The following is a 19,585-nucleotide window of genomic DNA, read 5'->3' on the forward strand; positions in this document are numbered from 1 at the left end:
CATTTGTGACAGATGAGAAGATCAATCGGACCGTGCGATCAATAGACGTCTATAGACTCCAGGAAGTGGCCGTGAAACAGTCGAATCGTCTTTTTCTATTAGGATCCCGACTGAGTGAAACGACAGGAAGTAACTAATGATGAGAGCCGGTCGAATTCTCTAACTTCCTTTGTCATGTGCTTAAGCATAGGGAACACTGGACCATCCTTTGTCAAAGGACAGGAGATAACGCCGTCCTACAATCCCTCGTGGCAGCGAAGTAACATCCGGCGTTGCTTAATTATGTAGCCGAGTGTGAGTGCAGTCGGATTCTCTTCGCACCGCAGTCCTCATGAATTCTCCTTCACATCTTTCCTTCACCTCGTGACGTTTTCCATCAAGGTCAAGAAAAAGTGTTTAGGAAAAGACACAAGATGTTATTCTTCTGACTGTTCCACCGCAGCCAAAGTCTCGCCTACAACCTCAAAACCACAACTTCTTATAGTTTTGTAAAATAGATATAACGCTATAATTAGTGATCTTTAGCTAGCCTCTTTTAGCGAGGCTAGCTGTTTCTCTGCTGCCAGTCTTTATGCTAAGCTAAGCTAACTGGCTCTAGCGTCATGTTCAGCCGTACATCGTCGTGACATCTTGTCATCCGACGCTAAGCAAGAAAGCAAATGAGCTTTTGTTTTGTGGACCCAATGTCACTACTTACGCATATCAGGACCAATGTAGGGTAACAATAATAATGTTTACATTGGGAAATCTCTTACATTTGTGACTTTTATCTTGTAAAGTCTGAGTTTTCCTCACAATATTCCCCTCCTCCCCCAGCGGGATTATGAATTGTTTCTACTTGCTGTACATGATTCTGTGTATGTTTATGTTGTTTGTGCTTCCTCCAGTTTCTTTAACACTTCTCTCCAAGACATGGAGTTCCTCGAGGTCCTCACTGACGGTCTCAACCGGGTCCTCCTGGTCCGCGGAGGCGGCCGCGAGGTTATCACCATCTACTCCTGAAAGAGCAGCCCCCTCCCCCACTACCACCCTCCCCCACCCCTCCCTCAGCCCTGTTCCTGTGTCACCTTTACTCCCACTCTCTCATCAACGCTGCTTCGTCATTATGTCGCTCTCACCGTTTGTTTCTGTGAGATCGTCCTCTCGCACCAAGCAGCTCAGCTTCAGCACCGCTCCCTCCCCAGCAGACCGATGAGCTCAACTACTAAACCTTCATTCTAATCCAGCAAGCTACTAAAACTATTGTCCGCTGTAGACTCATTTAGATGCTATCTAGATTTGTTCTTAAAGATACTTTTTTTCTTCGCTAGTCTGTGATCTACTGTAGTCGCTCGCATTGAGTCGCAGTAACTCGGTAAGGAGGAGGGGGTGGTGTTGGGTGTGGGTTGTTCGCTGAGGTGAGAGCGCATATGCATGTGTGTGTGTGTGTGTGTGTGTCCGTCTTTGTTTCAAATCTCTGCAGATTCTTATTGTTGTTGTTTTGTTTTTTCAAATACAAGTGTGGCATAGCAGCGGCTTCTGCTCGTAAAGAAGGAGAGCCGGCTGACATGAGCTCAGTGTAGGGTTGTCTGTTGAGTTCCCTTCGTGGTGATCGGACACCTCCCACAGCGCACCAGCCTGTTGTCTTCGATGTGATTTATCTTTCAAGGCAAAAAGACACTGCTACCCACGGTCAGGACCACCAGCTGGAAGGAGAAAGGAGTCGTTAAGTATGAACTGTGAAATTCACATTGGTATTCGAAGAAGAGTGAAAAGGCACGTGGATCAAACCTGCAGCATTATCTTTAACCTGAACACTCCTTTAGCATGGCGTCCTTATAACTGTGTGTTTTTACTCCACGTGTTCCGTGACCCGCCATCACCGTCCTTCTACCCCGTCAACCCATTTCTTAGTGGCTGTTCATCCCCGTGGCCACTGTTAGTGCCAAAAAAAAAAAAAGAAATACAACAAGGCTAGCTTAGTTTGTAGAGATTGACACGTAATTAAAACTGTGAAAAGTGCGTTTCCTACCAGAAGGCTGGTGTAACAGCGGAGTGGGGAGACAGTACAAACACCCCGAGGAGATGATCATTGCCAGCACCCCTCGACCCTCGTGTGGATCACTGTAAATAATGTACAAGCTCTGACGCGTTGTTCAGTATGAGTGTAGTATTTTTGTGACATACTAAAAAGCTTCTAGTGGAGAGAAAACGTTCCTTCGCTGAGAGGGACAGCTCAAAACCTGCTGTTTTTAAAATTTATTTATCTATTTATTTATTTATTGGATGGCATAGGCTCCTGTCACTATGGTAACCGTCATTGTAACCTCGACGAGCACTGCACCTGCACTGTCCGCCACTGTGCAACACGTGACGTTTTGATGAATTCATCAAATTCATCAAAATGGAGAAAAAAAACAAAACACTAAATGTTATTTTTTCATCTAGAGAACAAATATGTATTTATGTTTATAGACAAAAGTTACACGTATCGATGAAATAGTTGTACGTCATTTTGTCACTCAAAGATATATTGTTGTTTTTGCCTAATTTAGAAGCATTAAATGTGCCATATCAAAGTATTTTTCAAAGAGAAATATTGAACAAAACGTATATGATTGAATTAGAGAGAACAAAGTGTGCTAACAAAAGGAAACCTGAGGCGTCTACATGGAATAGTGCGATAACGTTACTGTAGATGGAAAGTCGCCCTGTAGATGATAAGATAATAGATATTCAGACGCTCAGATTTGAAGTAGATCAGCTCTTACCGAGGTGAGATTTTGGACATCTATTGATTGTTTACGGGGTAAAGTCTAAATAAATAGAGAGGACGATGGCTTCTGTAGCTAGGAAACTCATGTTGTCCACGAGACTGAACTCTATGCAGTAGACTCTCCGCTGAGATTTTATATCCTCTAGATTGGTGAAGATTTGAGCCAACACATGTCCACGACTGAATGACTTGTGAGCAAATCTTATTTAGGTTCAAAAAAAGTGCATCTTGGAAGGAATGTGCAATAGTTGAAATCCGGACTCATGTGATCATGTTATTTATTTTTTTACACACATATTTTGTATATGTAGATTTCGTAAGTCTTCAACAAACAACAGAAAGATCCAGATCCATCTCACTCCGACCAAGAACAGCTGTCACGTTACTTTATCTCCCTTTCTTTTCTCCAAGGAACTGTTTTTGGTCATTTGCACTTGTAGTAGAAATATGAATATAAATAAATACAGTATATATATACAGTATATACAATATAAGGAAGCAAAACAAATTAGTTTATAGAACTATTTACAAACAGTATTAAATGTTTTTAGTGTTGCTTGAATGTCGGACCATATGTTGTGAATGCTGCTAGTGTCAATAGATTTATTTGTACTGTAAATAGAGATGACTAAAGATCAAGTGAAAAAGGGTATAGACATACATATCAGTGGTGGTGGTTGTTTAACAAGACGAGGCTTTACCTGTAAACATTTGGCCTGAGATCTGTGGACAGGGTTAGCTTTCTGTTTTAATAGGAAACTGTACTGAATACCTTGATGCAATATTACAACTGAGGGCGAATCCTCCACCCTTTTACTCTCTTTTTCTTTTCTTTTAAAGACAAACGCTCTCTCGATTATTACCATCTTTAATCCCTTAAATAAAGTGAAGCAATTTTAACGTAAACAGATGATTCATTTACTTAAATGAGTTTACAGGAATCACCAAAATATATTTAAATATGAATATCTATCTAGCTAAACGTTAACCGTTTGCTCATTTATAACACACCTACCTTTGACACCTGTGAAACTTAAGAAGCAGCCACTCCTAGTTTTCAAAGATTTTAGGGTGCCAAGTCGTGAAGATTTTCTTTAATATGCTTGCCACACTTTACTCTGACAAAGGGAGTTGTTTAACGCTCATCAGTTTTTGAAGAACGCGGCTATTTTGGGATTGTCTCCACAACATTGCCTGCATCAACTGAGCCTTTTAAATTTATTCAAAAGAAAAGATATCTGATGTTTATTGCAGAAGTTTATTGGAAAATGAATTTATTTATTGAATTATAAATGTTTTATAATTGCTGTTTGCATGGTACTATGTGGCAATATTTGTTTTAGTGGTTTCTATAGTGATGACTTACATGTTCGAGGTGCGAGAGTGGGGTCAAAGGTTGTCCAATGTTCTCGTTGAGTTACAGATTTATGAGAACTCCAAGTGTTCGCCGCTCATCCGGCGACATCGCTCGACCTTGAAAACAAGTCTTTTGCAAAAAATAAGAAAAGTATGAGTTCACTATATTGTTACTTGTTATATTTCAATCTTGCTCAAATAGGCTTATGTAACGTAATAGGAGATTTTGAGTTAGCGAATGGATGGGCCTTAGGTCATTTCACCTTTGTAAATATATATCACTAAAGTCAGAGACACTGTAACCTACTGGTGTTGTCTTTCGTTGTACACTGTTCTATCACTGTGGACAAAGTCTTAGAGTTTTGTATGATTATGTGCAATATTGTTCTCACATTGGTTTTCATATTGTCACAGTTCTGTTGTTTATTTTCTATAAAACAACTGGAGGTGTCACTTGTTTCATCAGAATGTTTGTCACCAGGTCTTACAGACGATAACGATCAACAGTGTTCATCCCAGATGTGGCTGAGACAGCAAAGCACTTTACACTGAGTGGGGGGGGGGGGGGGGTCGACCAAGAGCCCAGCCCGCTCTGCACCGACTCTGCCCCCACAGTGATCTCTGGTGGCACACGAGTGTATTACAGCCAGCCGTCGAGGTCTGACAGCTCAGACTATAAAATATGATTCATTCCCATCATCTTGCAGCAGTTTTGAACTGCAATAATCCAGAAACTACCTGCTGATTTTGTTTACATCTTATCGTGTCAGCATTTTTCTTCGACATTTTTAGCATGCATCACATTCTTTCATTTCTCTTGCCAAACTTCTTAAAAAAAAGAATAATAGTAACTGTTCAATTTATAGTGCTTGTCACTCAATCTGTGAGGTGAGCCTTCCCAGAATCCCACCCCCACCTCCCCTCTCCTCCTCACCCCATCTGCCCCAAAATCCCCGGCCTCCCCCATCCCAGCCACTAAATCCACCCCAGCTCTGTATTTTAAATGTGATTGCAGTATAATTCTGAAAAATGATCAAAGAATATAAAACTCGCGCTTCCAATTCTGGCACTGGCTCTGCTTGGACGACACGAGATAGTCGACTCAGGAAACCAGCACGTCCCCTCCCCCCACAGCTGATCCACGATTGAGATCAGATCCTTCGCCTGCACAACTGTAGCATGAGACAAACTTGCCGGTGATCATTACTCAGTCTCCATCCTTAAATGGATATTAAGGGCTCTGAAACACATCTGTTACCGGGTTGAGGAGGCTGTCCTGTTCAGACACCAACAGAGAAAATACAAAAACAAAGTCCCAGATTTTGGCAGAGGGCACACGCAGTCTGTAGCTGAGATGAGATCGTATCTTCACAGAAGCATCAGACTGACGTGCCTGATTACATTTCACACGGTCGACCTCTCTGGGAGTTAAAGAGAAGAACTCGAGTGACTATCGACGCGCTGCAAGCAGAGCCAGGTCCCAGTCATGTTGTGTAACTCAGTGCATGCATGCAATTATCCTGAACAAGGTGTATTGAAAATATATTGGGTGTTTGTGGTATAAAGGTATTTTGTTTATATCAGTTAGGAACTTTTTTTTCTAGTAGTATGATTTTTAATTTTCTTTCCTTAGGACAGGCCAATCATTGTATCCAAGATGAATATTATTATTATTATTATTATTATTATAGTACAAGATTCTATTTTTTATGGTGGATTTGTTGACAAGGTCTTCTCATTGTGTCAAATATTATCTGAAGATAAACTGATTACCAAAGTATATTTCAGTTAACTACATAAATGGTGTGCAAATGTGTGCTCCAGTGAATTAGACGCAGACAAGTAAATACTGTTTATCATTTTCAGTTATTAGATCGATCATATGGTAAAACTCAAAGTGCCAAAGTAGTAAGATTCCTGCAAATCAGCAATTTAATGGAAAAGGCAGCTTGTTATTTACCCACTTTATTAATTAACTTTATAAAGTATCTAGAAAAGTTATATTGAACTGCCAGAAATGACAGAATGTTAATCTCATTTAACTCTTGAGAATTTCCCTTCAACCCTTTATGGCCTTTGAAAAGTATATAAATATAAATATATAATATAGCATTTAATAACCAGTACCTCTCTGCAGAGGAATCTTGTCACTGTCCAGGTTTATTTTTAATTCACTGGAGTTGTGGGAAACATTTTGTATGGATGCTTGACTAATGGATGTAGATATAGACGATATACACACAAAGACACTTGTATCAAATTTCAGTAGTATGAAAAAGTTTAGTGTTTTCCCCCCCCCCCCCCATTCAGAACCGTTCATTACTCTTCCTCGATACTGTACCTGGTCTTATGGTAAAGCCGTAGTGTGTTCCTTTCAGTTCTGTGGGAGTGTGTATGTGTGTACATGTGCACTTGTAACTGCTGGGGGCGGGGGTGGGAGGGGGCTACGTGTAAATAAATCAAATACAGTTAGTGTGGAGGTGTTTTTTTTGTGTCAGTGTAAGGTAACTATTCTAAAATTTAAAACAAAAAAAGACATGTATTCTTCTCTATTGTGTTTCATGGTACATAAAAAAAAAGAAAAAAGTAGTTTTATCTTACATTTCAAATGCTTATATCTCTATGGCTTCTGGCGATACCCGTTCCATTTTATAGATTTGTCAGCACAAAATGCAATAAACCAATACCATTTTATTACAGCGATTGTGTCTCGAGTTTTTAATCGTTCCACAATGAAAATGTTACAAATTAAAAAGACACTGTGCAAAACTATAAAACATAATAAATCATGGTTGGAAAAGAACGAAGGAGTCCATCGTAAACCAAAATATACTTTACACATGCAACTTTGCCTCAGTTTAACTCACATGTAAGACTGAATAATTATCTCCTGGCTAATAATAACAATTGAAATACAGACTGAGCTACTTCTGACAGTCGTCAAAGTTAATCAAACACAAAACTCAGAAGGAAAAAAAATGAAAAATGAAAAAAGGAAGAAAATAAAATGGATTAAAAGCTTTTACAAAACATCAGCCGCACGATCTAACTATACACAGTTAACTCACTGCACAGAGACTCCATGTGTCTCCGTGTGTCACAGGGAGAGGTGGGAGTACGGATTTCACTACAGCCCATCAGTAATGTCGGGGGTACATGGACATAATGGGGGGGACCGGGCCCATGCCGGGTGCAGACCTGGGGAGCGGCTGCTGAGGGGCGGCGCCGCCCACCAGGTGGTTGAGAGATGGTCCGCTCTGAATGAGGGTGTCCAGCGCTTTCTGTACACTCGGGTTGTCAAAATTGATATCTGAAGCAGAGGTGGGGGGTCTTTGACCGCCTGGTGGGACTTGCATGCGGCCCGTTAGGTTTCCATAACCCTGGACTGCACCTGAAGGAGGGCCGGGCATGGATGGGCGCGGTGGGTTCAGGGAAGGAGGTGGGCCGAGCGAGCTGTAGGGTTTCGGCTGGGAGACGGAGGGGGGGCCTCCGACGCCGGCTGACAGCCCGCTGCCGCTGTTGAACAGGCTAAGGATTTTAGCCTGCAGCTCCTGCTGATGGATGGGGTTAGCTGCGGCGCTTGAAGCCGCCGATAGACCGAGGTGGCTGGACTGTGGGGGTGTGTGAGTAGAATGTGACGGAGGAGGCAGTCCTACCGCTGAGGGGGGGGCTTCATGATGGACTGCTACAGGAGCTGCAGCTGGAAGGTGAAAAGAGGGGTTAGAGTTTGCAATATTCAACAGACAAAAGAGGAGCAATAATTCAATTTTATTCCCATTTTAGAACATTTATAATAAAAATGTAAATATATTGTTAGAACACTCGTCCACATTGAAGAACAGGGTCAAATTTAAGCACTTTCAAAGTACTTAAAATCTAAATTGTTACTATAAATGCAATGCAACATAAAAATTACGGAATTCCTTTATACTCCCATCAAATCAATGCATGGTGTCTATTTTACCAGCCGTTCATATCAACTTTAATTGTATGCTTTCAGTGTTTCCCCTACTGTTGTTTCAGGGGACACGCGCCCCCCCAACAGAGCCCCGCGCACCCTCTGAAATGTAACTTTAATTTAACAGGAGCTCTTTTATTAAATAAACTAAACGCTTATGTAATTTATGTGCACGTTTCAGTGTTTACTGTCTACTTTGAGCATTCACATTCTCTCCCCCGCTCTGTTTTGCGAAGGGCGGGGCTTCGCACCCAACACACACACACACACCCCTACAGTCACAGAGACAGAGCGGAGGAAGGGAGAGGCGAGAACTAAGTTTATGTCACTAGTCCTCCAATGCAGTTCAGCAAGGAAACGGTCTGAGGAAACTTTTGCACTAAAGAGGAAATTTCAATCTAAAAACGGTAACTTTGGAAAACACCCACTTTGTCTAACTCGGACTGCTGGCGCCTCGTATTAAACTTCAGCTCAACTGGAATGTGTTTTTGCATTAAACCATAAGTGGATTTGTATCTTCAGGGCCCGTATGGACGGGATGAATGATTACAGCCACCAAGTTCTCTTTCCAATGTCATACGAGTATTGTTTTAAAAACAGACTGGAACAATGTGAACCCATCCTTCTTACCTGCAAGAGGGTCTGCAGCACTTCGTAGCAGACGGCCTCTTTTGTCCTTCAGGTAAGCAATGAGACTATCCATTTCCTCTGGAGTGACAAATCTACCACGGAGAAAAAGAAGTGTGGAGATTTTTAAAAACAATGCATGAGAAAACAAACTGTAGTTATCACAGAAAGTTACATGTTACATGCTCTACAGCTCCAATACTTAAGTGTTTATTGAAGATGCTACACTTTTGGTTTAAAGATATTAAACCAGATACCTGTTTTCAGACAGCAGTGTGATGGAGGTGAGCACAGAAATGGGATGACTCTCTCCGTCAGGCTCCCTGAGTAACACATCGTCTGCCATCTTGGCAGCTTTTCTAGCAATCTCCTCGCGTTCTTTTTCACGGTTTTCCACTTTGTAGGCGTCATAATTGTGGGAAACCAGCATCATGGCGTCCTGCATTGGCATGTTTCGATGCTCTACGGCAATGAAAGACACGACAAATGTTAGCATGTTAAACAACAGAAGATGCACTTCTTGAAATGCTTTGGTGACCTGCATTACCTTGCGGCGTGCCGAACAAGATGTTGACGGTGCAGGAGCGGTGAACCTGGTGCTGCTGGGTAATGATGATGGCAAAGGGAGTGCGAGCTCGTCCTACATCCTCCAGTGCTTGGGTTAGTGACACTTCTGTGTTGAGGAAGATCAGATCCACCACCATGCCCGAATCGCGAACTTTCCGCCCGACCGTCTCAGCATACTCCCTACAGTTGTTTTTCAAGCACAAGCACAAGTACACACACACACACACACACACACACACACACGCGATATGAAATAAAAACATGCCATGTACTGGTCCAACATTTACAGAGTCGTTTCTGGTCCAAGATTTGCGTTTCCCGCAAAGAACAGAGAGTGGACATACTTTTGCGCCTTGTTGACGACAATCACAGAGCAGTCGACTGGGCGGTCGGTGTCGTAGCGCCGCTGAAGTTCTTCATAGTACTGTCGATACAATTCATTACGCCGACGCTCTTCTGGTCGAGCACGATCATCTACCCCTGAGGAGAGGTTGGAGGCGACTGTAAAGTCAGTGAAATGTTGAAGTTGAAAACAACTCTCAATTGACTTTAAAAAAAAAAAAAAATAATCAACATGCTAATAAAGCCCGAGTCAGGTATGTTGGCTCAACCATTACACTTTAAATAGTGCAGTTTCTATGAAATGGACAAACAGCTTAATGTTTCACTCTAAATAGTTTAAATATTATGGTTAAACTAGGTTTGGTTGTCGTAGGACTTCTATTGCGTGTAGTGATGGTGGACAACTAAGCTAGTTACCAAAATGCAGTAAACATGATCCCCAAAGCTACAAAAACAACTTGTGGGATGTAAGAAAATATATTTGAAAATTATATTCAAACAATCTGGAAAATCCAAATCGATCCAAGAACAAATCACTGTGCTGTCTATTTCTATGTTTATGGAGTTGGGACATGTTTTTTGGCTCAGAGTGAGCGCACCTTGGTTTGTTGGTTTGCTGGGGGAGTGTCAGAGTGAGCGCTCACTGCTTTGCTAGGATCTTTGTAAACGGAGCACGGAGATCAACACGTGGAGCAGAGACTCCATGTAAACTGTTTGTGTCTGTGATGCTTGAGCCTTGGAAACTATTTGTCTGCGAGTTATTCATGTGCAATTTAGATGTGTTATGTGCAGAATGTTTGAAGTTTGTAACTTGGTTTGAAGCTAGTTTAATGTGTGCTAATTTAGCTAATGGCGATCTTGTGCTATTTCTAGCCAACAGTGAAGCTAATGATAGCCAATTATTTTAATAGTAGCAAGTGTGTCGTTTGTACAGTGCTACTTATGTTATGTAAAACTAAAAGAAGAACAGTAAAGTCAAGAAAGCAAACCTTGCATCTTTATTGGAGGACTTTTGAATGTTAGCTAACTGTCTAGCTACGCATAGGGATACACGCACTGTAAGGGCAGAACAAATACATTACTGACTATATTACAATATATTAAGAGTAACTAAGCAATACAATGTGGCATGTACACTGTAGTACCCATACCCTCTGGCTCACGGCGTCCGTTCCAGGGATCTCTGTAGGGGTCCCTGAAGGGTTCTTCTTTCCTCCGGTAAAAGTCTTCTGCACCACTGCCACCGCGGTAGTATCGGTCATACTCATCTCTGCTGTATGGAGACATTTCAGCGTCAGACAAAAATGCAAAAATGAAATATGGACTTCCAACTAATGGATTGAGTGTCAGTTGTCACCTGTATGCAGGATCCCGAGGGTCGGGGCCTCTGGGGTCCGGGCCTCTGGGGTCCTGGCCTCTGGGGTCGGGGCCTCTGGGGTCCTGGCCTCTGGGGTCGGGGCCTCTGGGGTCCGGGCCCCTGGGGTCTTTGTCTCTGCTCTCTGAGCTACGGTATCGGTAATCATGGTCACGAGAGTGGCCACCCGGCCTGGACTCTCTACCCGGGTCCCTCCCGTCACGGCTGTCCCGGGACTCGCGGCCGTCTCGGCCATCCCGAGACTCACGGCCGTCCCGAGACTCCCGATTGTCACGAGACTCACGGGCATAAACAGGTGAGCGTGACCGAGGCCGGGGCTCTTTGTCCCCATAACTGCCATACGGGGCCCTGAGAGAAAAGTTACCAATTAGTGCAAGGACAGTTAGAGTTTAGGCTGCCAATGAAATACAACGGGTAACTTCTGTCCACAACGGCTGAAGACAGACCTACAGTTGGTATTATAAGTTGATCTATTTATTCAGTATGCATCAGTGAAATACATTTATACACACAACCGAAGAAGAAGAAGAAGAAGAAGAAGAGAAGGATAACAGAAGCTATCGTTTTCGCAAAAATAACTAGAACAAAGTCAATCCAGGAGGCGATTCCGATAAGTGTCCTTTCAACAACGAAGTTTTGAAAATGTCCCGTGATCCGTGTACGCAACAATATCGAGTCGTCGACCGTTTGAGGTTCATTGACCATAAATCCAGCTTTGAAAATACACAAGTACCTTGGCTGTTTAACCTTTTTCAACAAGGCGGTTTATTTTGTGCATTTAGCACAATTTGCTTGTGACGATTTGCATTTTGTTCTTCAGTAGGCCACATTCCCGTGCTGCCAATATGGGGTTACAAAAATACTAAAGTAAAATGCATATGTGCTTGAATTTCTTTTTCAAGAAAATAGAACTAAAATAGGAGCAGTAGTTCTAGAAGTTTAGTTTCAATACATTTATAGGAGAATATTCTTGATTGCAATCCAATTGTTTTTACATATCAAACTGTCCAGAAACATTTCTAAGCCAACAGTAGAAAATTAAAGACTGAGACTTTGACTACAGTTCTTAAAAACGTGAAATGATCGAAGTGTATCCAAGTAGCATTTCTGTTAAGTGCAGTTTGAACTTTTCATGTTAAGAAAAGAGGTGGATGGTGCTCACTCTTCTGTTGCCTTTAGGGTTGGATACACAGGGCAAGTACAAAAAAATCCAATAGGTTCCTTTTACCACATTTCCCTTGAGAATATTGCACATCTCAACATTTTAAAATGTATAATATGCAACTGGACCATATTAAACATAAGCATTATACACAGCATTTGCCCTGGGCTGTGCAGGCTGGACGCCCACACCCAAATCTCCCCGAAATAAACTTCTTAATTATGTTTTTGGCTGAATCATCCATTGTTGACGCACAGTGTGTTCAAGTCTGTTCTTCAGACTAAATTATTTTTTTATGTGCACACCTAATTAGTTAAACATAAATCTGCTTCATAGATATGGGACAGGGTGTGACGAGCATCACGTTTCCTTCAGCTGGAAAGTTTCATATCGGGATGAAATGCGGGAGAAAACCACACTAAGAACACGAGCGTTGAAAAGCCATAAGGCAAGAATCTTTGAGACAAAGACACTTTTAAATAACATTCATATGGCTATTTCCTTTATTTCAACACACCTGGAAATGTTTATTCCCAGCCACCATCATAAACCAACTAAAAAGGTACGGCAGCTTCCATTAAGCGGAGTTCCCCACTGGTGGAAATGACAGCTGAGGAAAAGTTAAACGCTTTTGTTGTTTTTTGTTTACGGTGATGGTAGTTCTTCACACCCATTTCGCGTTACTTTACCTTCGTGGAGGACTCTGCTGGGATTGAGGTTTAGCTTGCCGTCGCTCCACTGCCATATTTACATCTGAAAATAAATCAATCCAAACGTTGAACATAACAGTGACATGTAAATCAGCTTATGTTTTCACGCAGAATGGAGTGGCCGCGTCAACACTTCCACGATCCAAATGAAACTGAACTCCAATATCCAAGATTGAAAATCCAAACTGTCAAAATGCAGCAAATCGAGTTGCCAAATCTGTCGAATTGAGTTTTAAAGATGAAGAGAGTTCTTTTCTACCCTTAAAAAATGGCTAAACACTAGCAAAGCTTGAATGCGTAAACTATAGGGCTGTACAGAGTAGTTTGAGGCTCAATTCATAAATGTTGACGTTCAAATTAATTCAATAACATTTGAATGCATCGCAGCTTTCTTATTTTGCGTGTCTATTCATTCCGTTTAAACCTGTTATTTCTGCACAGTCGTAGATAACTACTACTAATATTATCAGTATTATACTATTTGTAGTGTAATTAGCATATTAATTATTGCGGTATGGCCAAAACGTGTTTTGTGGGGTCAGTGACCTTCAACCACAAAATCTGAAATCAGTTCATCCTTGAGTCCAAGTGGACGTTTGTGAAAAATTTGAAGAAATGTCCTGATGGTGTTCCTGAGATATCGTGTTCACGAGACCGGGACGGACAACCAAAAACATTGACTTTAACAATGACTTTTTGTTACGGCCCCAGTAAATTAGATTTTCAACTTGAACTGTGGCCTTCAGAAACTCCCGAAACCACAAGTGACACATTTAAATGCATGTTGAAGAAAATTCCGACAGTGATGCAAATAAAACAAGAGATTTTTCAGGAGATTCAGGCTTTGCCAGAATTTAATAATGCACGTGTTTATTTGCTTTGTATGCCAAAAATGTAACATGTCTACAAGAAGGAAGGTTTAAGTTGAAAAATCAGCATTGCTAAATCTTCATTTTGATGAGTTGTAGGTCAAATCAGACGACCTACACGTTGTGAGGTCAGATGTGAGCAAGCATAGGGCTCAACTTTTATCTTCGTTGTTATGGGCATTTCATTTACTGGATGCAGCATATCCCATTAAAATGGCATAAATTAAAAGTTAATTTTAGACCTAAATTAATTAAGGATAGCTATAGTTTTCACACAAACTTTATCCACAGAGAGCCATTTGTACGTGTTAATCCTTAAGATTACGTATTTGCTTTCTGGCATTTTTAAAAACGCCAAATACACAAAAACAGATTATCTTGAGAATTAACACAGAAACTTTAATGCCCAAAGAAATCACGCACAAAAAACACATAAAACAAAAACTTTTCAATAACTTGGTTTGTGGTTTGCTGTACACCTATCCTCTTTATGCAGAAAATCACACCCACTGCAGTTAAGGCTTACCTATTTTATAACCTTTATATAGTCGACCCTTTTGGGCCGCCTTTGCAGCTTCGGCTTCCTCAACACGTTCAAACTGTACAAATCCAAACCCACGAAACATGGACACGCCTGGAAGAGGAACATTTCAAGTGGTACAGATTTAAGATCATTTTGAAGAACATTTTGTACCTACCCATTTAACACAAATTATCACTAGGGACATTACGAATTTTACATGCTTGCATTTCATGAAAAACACGACTCATGATGCTTAATGCTATTAGACATGTTTCAAATAATTGTCATGAATTAAACTTATTGCTTGTATTGTGTTTTACTGACCGATTATCTTCCCATACGGGTTGAACAGTTCTTCCAAATCCTTCTTTTCCATGTCGGAGGTCGGCAAATTCCCAACAAAAATCCGTCTGTCCAAATCTCTAGGATCATTACTGCTGCAGGAGCGAGAAAAACGTCCCGGGGATGCGCTGCGGCTTCTTCGGTGAGACATGGCTCAATCCAAAGGGTTTACTGCTTTCTTTCTTTGTGCGTCTCAAATGCTTGAAAAGGTTTCGATTTGTTTCGCTAATAAGCGTCTTTAAATTGTCGTCCACAATCCTGAAACATGTCAGTGAGTTAAGAGAAGAGATAAAAATTCTTTGGAGGGATGAAAAGTTTTAGCAGATCAAAAGTTGCAGATCAAAATCACATCAGATCAAGTTCAGACAACGGAAATGCTGTGGCAAATACATTTCAAAATGTAGCAAATATTTAAACCAGCTGGTTAAATCGCAAACTCTTCAGAAACCTTGTATTAAAGAACAACACTTTTTGAATGCGTCATGCATAGTTCCCACTTGCACAGCAGGATTTTTCTTACATTTAACAGCGCGCTGGACCTTTACGTATGCAAGAGCTTGCCTTGAATTATGGCACAAAGGTGGGACATCAAAGTAGGATTGATGCAGAGCATAATAACAAATGTAAATGTAAATCCGCCACGCAAATTCTGTGATGCAATGATATCCTTCCTTCGCGCGAGGACATGAAAGTCTTGTATTACTAGCCAACAATTCACTCATTTTGGTCACATGGTCTTTTGCTTGACACACATTTTCGACATGTGGTGCAGCGGAAAAATAAATAAAAATGCAACACGACTCTTTGACTCTTAAACCAGTGAGCATACGCTTCCATTTTATGCTAAAATGAGCCATGTGAAGACATGGTGCTCGTCGATGAAAACACATTTCATGGATTGCAACACGAAGCCACGAACACGTCACGCAAAACGCAACGTTAGAGAAAGTGGAGTAAATAGCACAGACACCCACGGAGCATCAACTGTGCAGCGGGATGAACTGTTAGGAAATTTCCAAATGTTCCATGATTTAAGTTTCGGGTCACATTGCTCATCCCAACTTTGTCTCTCTGTAAAATTGTTAAGTGGTGCAGCCGATAAGAGTTTCAGTTCATTTTTGGCAAGAAAAATGTGCCCCATTAGGTGTGTATGGTTTTACTACATAGCAGTACAGACGAAATGTGGCGTTAGTTTAAATCATCCTCTTCTCTTCAAATGGTGAAAACATCTTGAGGAAAATTGCATTGATGAAATAAAATCACGGGCTTATGACCACCATGAAAATGCCGAAATACAAATGTTCTCTTTAGTTCGAAGAAACCAACGACTTTATAAGTCTTCAGGGTAAGTTGATGTCTTTACGTGGCCAACATGGCACATTATAACGCGATTTCAGCAAAAGAGAATTTCTAGATGTGTTCAGTCCCAACACAAATACATTTCAAACGGACAGTAGAAAGGGAAGGGAAGTGCTTCATTACAATTAAGGTTGGAGGCATTTTAAATAATGCTTTTTAGGAAGCAATCCTTTACATACCTTAAGTTGAACCTGGATGCCCTGGATTCTGTGTCCACACAATTTAAAAACACCAACAGCCTGAAAGGTAGAATACAAATCAATAAACCATTAACACAGTTAAGGAAATAAATCACTTAAAATGCTCCACAATGTCTGTAGCAGTGTGTAGCTTCACACTGATTACTATCTCCCAAAGCAAAAACTGATAGTCATGTTTATTATCAGAACGTTTTTGGAAAACCACAAGTTAGTATATATATATATATATATATATATATATATATATATATATATATATATATGCATAAAAACTCGGCATTCAAGATTCATGAACACATCTATTTCAAATGTATGCATAAATATAATTTAGGTAATGTTAGTGGTTTAAATTTAGCCCCTACATGTCCACCTCTCTGCCTGCAACTTTATATTCTCAAAATAGGACACTTCCTGGATTACAACCTTCTGTATTTGCAAAATTTGAGACCACAACTAATGAAATCGGCATGTATATTAAACACAGAACTGGTAAGAATATTCTCTTCCCATGCAGTCATCAGTAATCTAACGTTACACATGTTTGACCATTCATACATGTAGGTTAACGCTCAGGCAGCCTGAGAATGGATGGGATGCAGGTAAAGAAACACACTTCAACAGAGTAATCCAAACCGGAACTTTACTTCTGATTGTCTTCGAATCAACATTGGTTTACTAACACATTTGATAAACGGCACTTTGGACATTTTAAACATTATTCGCCTACAGTTAATTGTAATGTCGCTCCCACGAGGGTCATACAGTTGTACTCTGTACAACACTGCTCGCGCTGCAAATGGCGTGCCACGCGCTACAGCATCGGATTGTTAGAACATGTATTATAATGTATCTAGCTGGATTGAATCGTTTAAAAAAAAATCAGTTTAGCATGCACTTTTACATCGCCACACCTCTGTGTGTTAACAGTTACGATGTAGCTACACGTAGCTAAGTTAGCTGTTAGCGAGCTACTTAATGCTAATGCTAACGCTAGCATACCTGTTATCCAAACGGCTAGCTTCGCAGTTAAACAGCCAGCTACACGGAGGTACGATTTCCCTGCAAATTACGTTAGATTACAGACAACACAACAACTCTTCACTCACCTTCAACGTGAAGTGTATCTCTGTTTACAGCCTCTAACGGCCGGACAGGTCCTGGCGATTTCGCTATCTTCTGTCACAAAGCTTTCTTCTTTACGGCAGTTGAGTGTTCTTCTTCTGTGGTCACAGCTACTGTTGAACCTATAGACATCGCCTCGTGCTGGTTAACTGTCAAAGCTACTGCTGTTGTGAAACCGTGTGGCTACTGTGCCTTCAGTCATCCTGGTTAGTCAAAGCTGGAATAGAGAGTGCAATATAATTCATAGATCTTTCATTAACAATTAAAACAATGGATGATTAATACATACACATGTATTTGTTCTCTTCTTTCGTTCAGGCCTATATGTCCCTACTGCCGTGTGTGTCCTTTTCCAATCCCCAACTTCCAAACTGCATGACCTGTTTTAGTTCTTGCTCTGATGTGTATATAGAAAGCCTTTTGTATACAACACATTGGTCATGGGCAACAGATGAAAAAGTAGTTGGTACAGAAATGTGTACCACACAGACATTAAACAAAATTTACTGGACACGATTTTGTAAAATGTATTATAAGGCACCAAAAAAGAGAACATCATTGTATAAAACAACGTGAGCAATGCATATTTTGACATCAGTTTCTCCCACATGTATCTGTTTGTCCATATGAAGTAGATCAAGTAGGAATCGAGGAATTTGTTCTGTTCTATATTACATTTTCTTGTCTAAGCACCAATACAAGAAAGCTAATTCATTGTATGTGAAAACCTATTTGGCAATAAACCGGATTCTGGGTCTGTCTCTGTTGTCTCTGTTTAAGTATTATCCCCTCATCCAACACAGAATCACATGTCAAACTTGTACTTACTGGTAGCGTGGCAGGCAGACAGATTTTACAACTAAGGAGGCACTTTGTGCATTGAATAATGGGTCTTAGTAACTAGCTCTGCTGCATCACCACACAGGGCGCATTTATGCTAAAGTTGGCTTGTAAACAATCTGTCAATACAGTGAGTGGCTGTTTCACTGCAGCAGCATCCTGCTCAAGTCCTTTGTTGTTCTTCTTTGGGGTCGTCCTTCTCAGACGTGGAAACAATGAAAGTGTTGATTATGTGTCCTTTAACTCCACATGTGACCTGCAGTTTCCTTGTCCATGTTCTCTCCATCCTATTGACATTAAAGACTTTCAGCATACAATCTCTAATTGTGTCTTTTGTTTTCTTTTTGCAACTACTTTAAGTAGCACCACCCTTCCCTCATCCTTTTTTCGGATTATGTTTATGAGATGAGTTTCTTCCAGTGCTCATCAGCACCTTTTAAAAATGGTTCTATTGAGGTTTCACATTCAGCTGTTGTAAAGTCCGGCTTATCGAGGGGACACAGGAACTCGCAATGCAGAGGGAGTCCACAGAATTTCAGGAAGTTTGAGCCTTCATCCCCCCTGTAAGGAGTCTCCTGAAATTGGAGATGTGTTTATTGTAAACTCAAAATACAGATCGAAAAAAATCTATTTGATTGGATCAACCTCAATAACCGTTACATTCTTCTTTTAAAACGTGGTTATTTATATGAACTATAGCTAAATAGTTTATTTTATTTACTGCTGCTCGTTGTCGTATTGACCTATGTATGTTGATCTATTGCATCTGACTGATACCTTTTCTGTGAGTTTTGGAGTTGTGTGTATGTACTGAGAAAATACTTTCTTTGGATAAATAAAGTTGTCTGAATAGGATTGGAGCAGCCTGACAGTGTTGCTCAGTGATACAGCGAGTGACCTGACTTAAAGATGATTGAGTCCACAGGACTATTGGGCTCCCAACACTTCCTTTATAATGTACATCATGAGTGGATGTCCTTGTATACAATGACATTTAAGGGGTTTGTGGCCCTTAGTGTGGCCCTTAGAAGTCTTATTGTGTGATCCATATTCATTATTCATCCCTACACCTTTTCGTTTCTTTTCAGTCTTTCTTGTCTTGTTTCTCTCTCCTAATTCACAGGCTTGTCACAATGCAATGAAGCTGTATTATTAAATACAAAATTAAAAACCAAGCGTTTGCGTGAGCTGCGAAGCTGGCTGAGCATCCTGATGCTGCGTTCAAGTCATTTTGGAGTTATCGTAAAATATTCTTCATGTCAACATACAAGTCGTAATCTAATTATTACAACTACAAAAACCGCATATTTCTAAACGTTTTTACGTATTTATATCAACCAATATTCATACACTGTGTTGTAAAACCAAACAAATATTGATACTGACTGTGTGAGGTATTCACAGAAGATGAGGTAATTACACCGGAATATAATGTATATAAGTTAAGTGCTAATATATCAAAAGTATTCAGTATGTTT

At 40.6% G+C, this 19,585-nt stretch overlaps 2 protein-coding genes across 6 annotated transcripts in view; one reads left to right on the forward strand and one right to left on the reverse strand.

Moving 5' to 3' along the window:
• Nucleotides 1-6,741, forward strand: part of slc12a5a (solute carrier family 12 member 5a) — an 85,604-nt gene extending 78,863 nt beyond the window's left edge. Inside the window, exon 22 of the mRNA XM_029430708.1 lies at nucleotides 911-6,741. Within this exon, the coding sequence (XP_029286568.1) occupies nucleotides 911-1,002 (92 nt within the window). The 3' untranslated portion in view covers nucleotides 1,003-6,741. The remainder of the gene's footprint in view (nucleotides 1-910) is intronic.
• On the reverse strand, nucleotides 6,398-17,658 carry ncoa5 (nuclear receptor coactivator 5). Of its 5 annotated transcripts, none has more exons than XM_029432571.1 (13): nucleotides 17,557-17,658; nucleotides 17,252-17,484; nucleotides 16,125-16,184; nucleotides 14,569-14,844; nucleotides 14,248-14,355; nucleotides 12,832-12,895; nucleotides 10,963-11,328; nucleotides 10,757-10,875; nucleotides 9,608-9,764; nucleotides 9,244-9,446; nucleotides 8,954-9,158; nucleotides 8,700-8,791; nucleotides 6,398-7,811 (listed from the first exon to the last, which is right to left on the reverse strand). In XM_029432571.1, exons 4-13 carry the CDS (start codon nucleotides 14,735-14,737, stop codon nucleotides 7,249-7,251), a joined length of 2,046 nt encoding a protein of 681 aa, XP_029288431.1. In that variant the 5' UTR covers nucleotides 14,738-14,844; nucleotides 16,125-16,184; nucleotides 17,252-17,484; nucleotides 17,557-17,658; the 3' UTR covers nucleotides 6,398-7,248. The 5 variants fall into 5 exon arrangements, with proteins under 5 accessions (XP_029288431.1, XP_029288433.1, XP_029288430.1 ...); XM_029432573.1 differs by having other exon boundaries at nucleotides 9,608-9,743; nucleotides 17,557-17,657; XM_029432570.1 differs by having other exon boundaries at nucleotides 10,757-10,878; nucleotides 17,557-17,656.
• Nucleotides 17,659-19,585: the final 1,927 nt, after the last annotated feature.

This window comes from Cottoperca gobio, chromosome 5 (genome assembly GCF_900634415.1).
Source record: "Cottoperca gobio chromosome 5, fCotGob3.1, whole genome shotgun sequence".
NCBI classification, from domain to species: domain Eukaryota; kingdom Metazoa; phylum Chordata; class Actinopteri; order Perciformes; family Bovichtidae; genus Cottoperca; species Cottoperca gobio.

Bases quoted from the DNA above. Each gene is read 5' to 3' on its own strand.
- ncoa5 (XM_029432570.1), bottom strand. From the start codon at position 14,737: ATGTCTCACCGAAGAAGCCGCAGCGCATCCCCGGGACGTTTTTCTCGC. The intron at 14,356-14,568 runs GTCAGTAAAACA...TTCCTCTTCCAG, and splicing joins CCCGTATGGGAAGATAATCG to GCGTGTCCATGTTTCGTGGG. The intron at 11,329-12,831 runs GTAAAGTAACGC...CTTTTCTCTCAG, and splicing joins CAGCAGAGTCCTCCACGAAG to GGCCCCGTATGGCAGTTATG.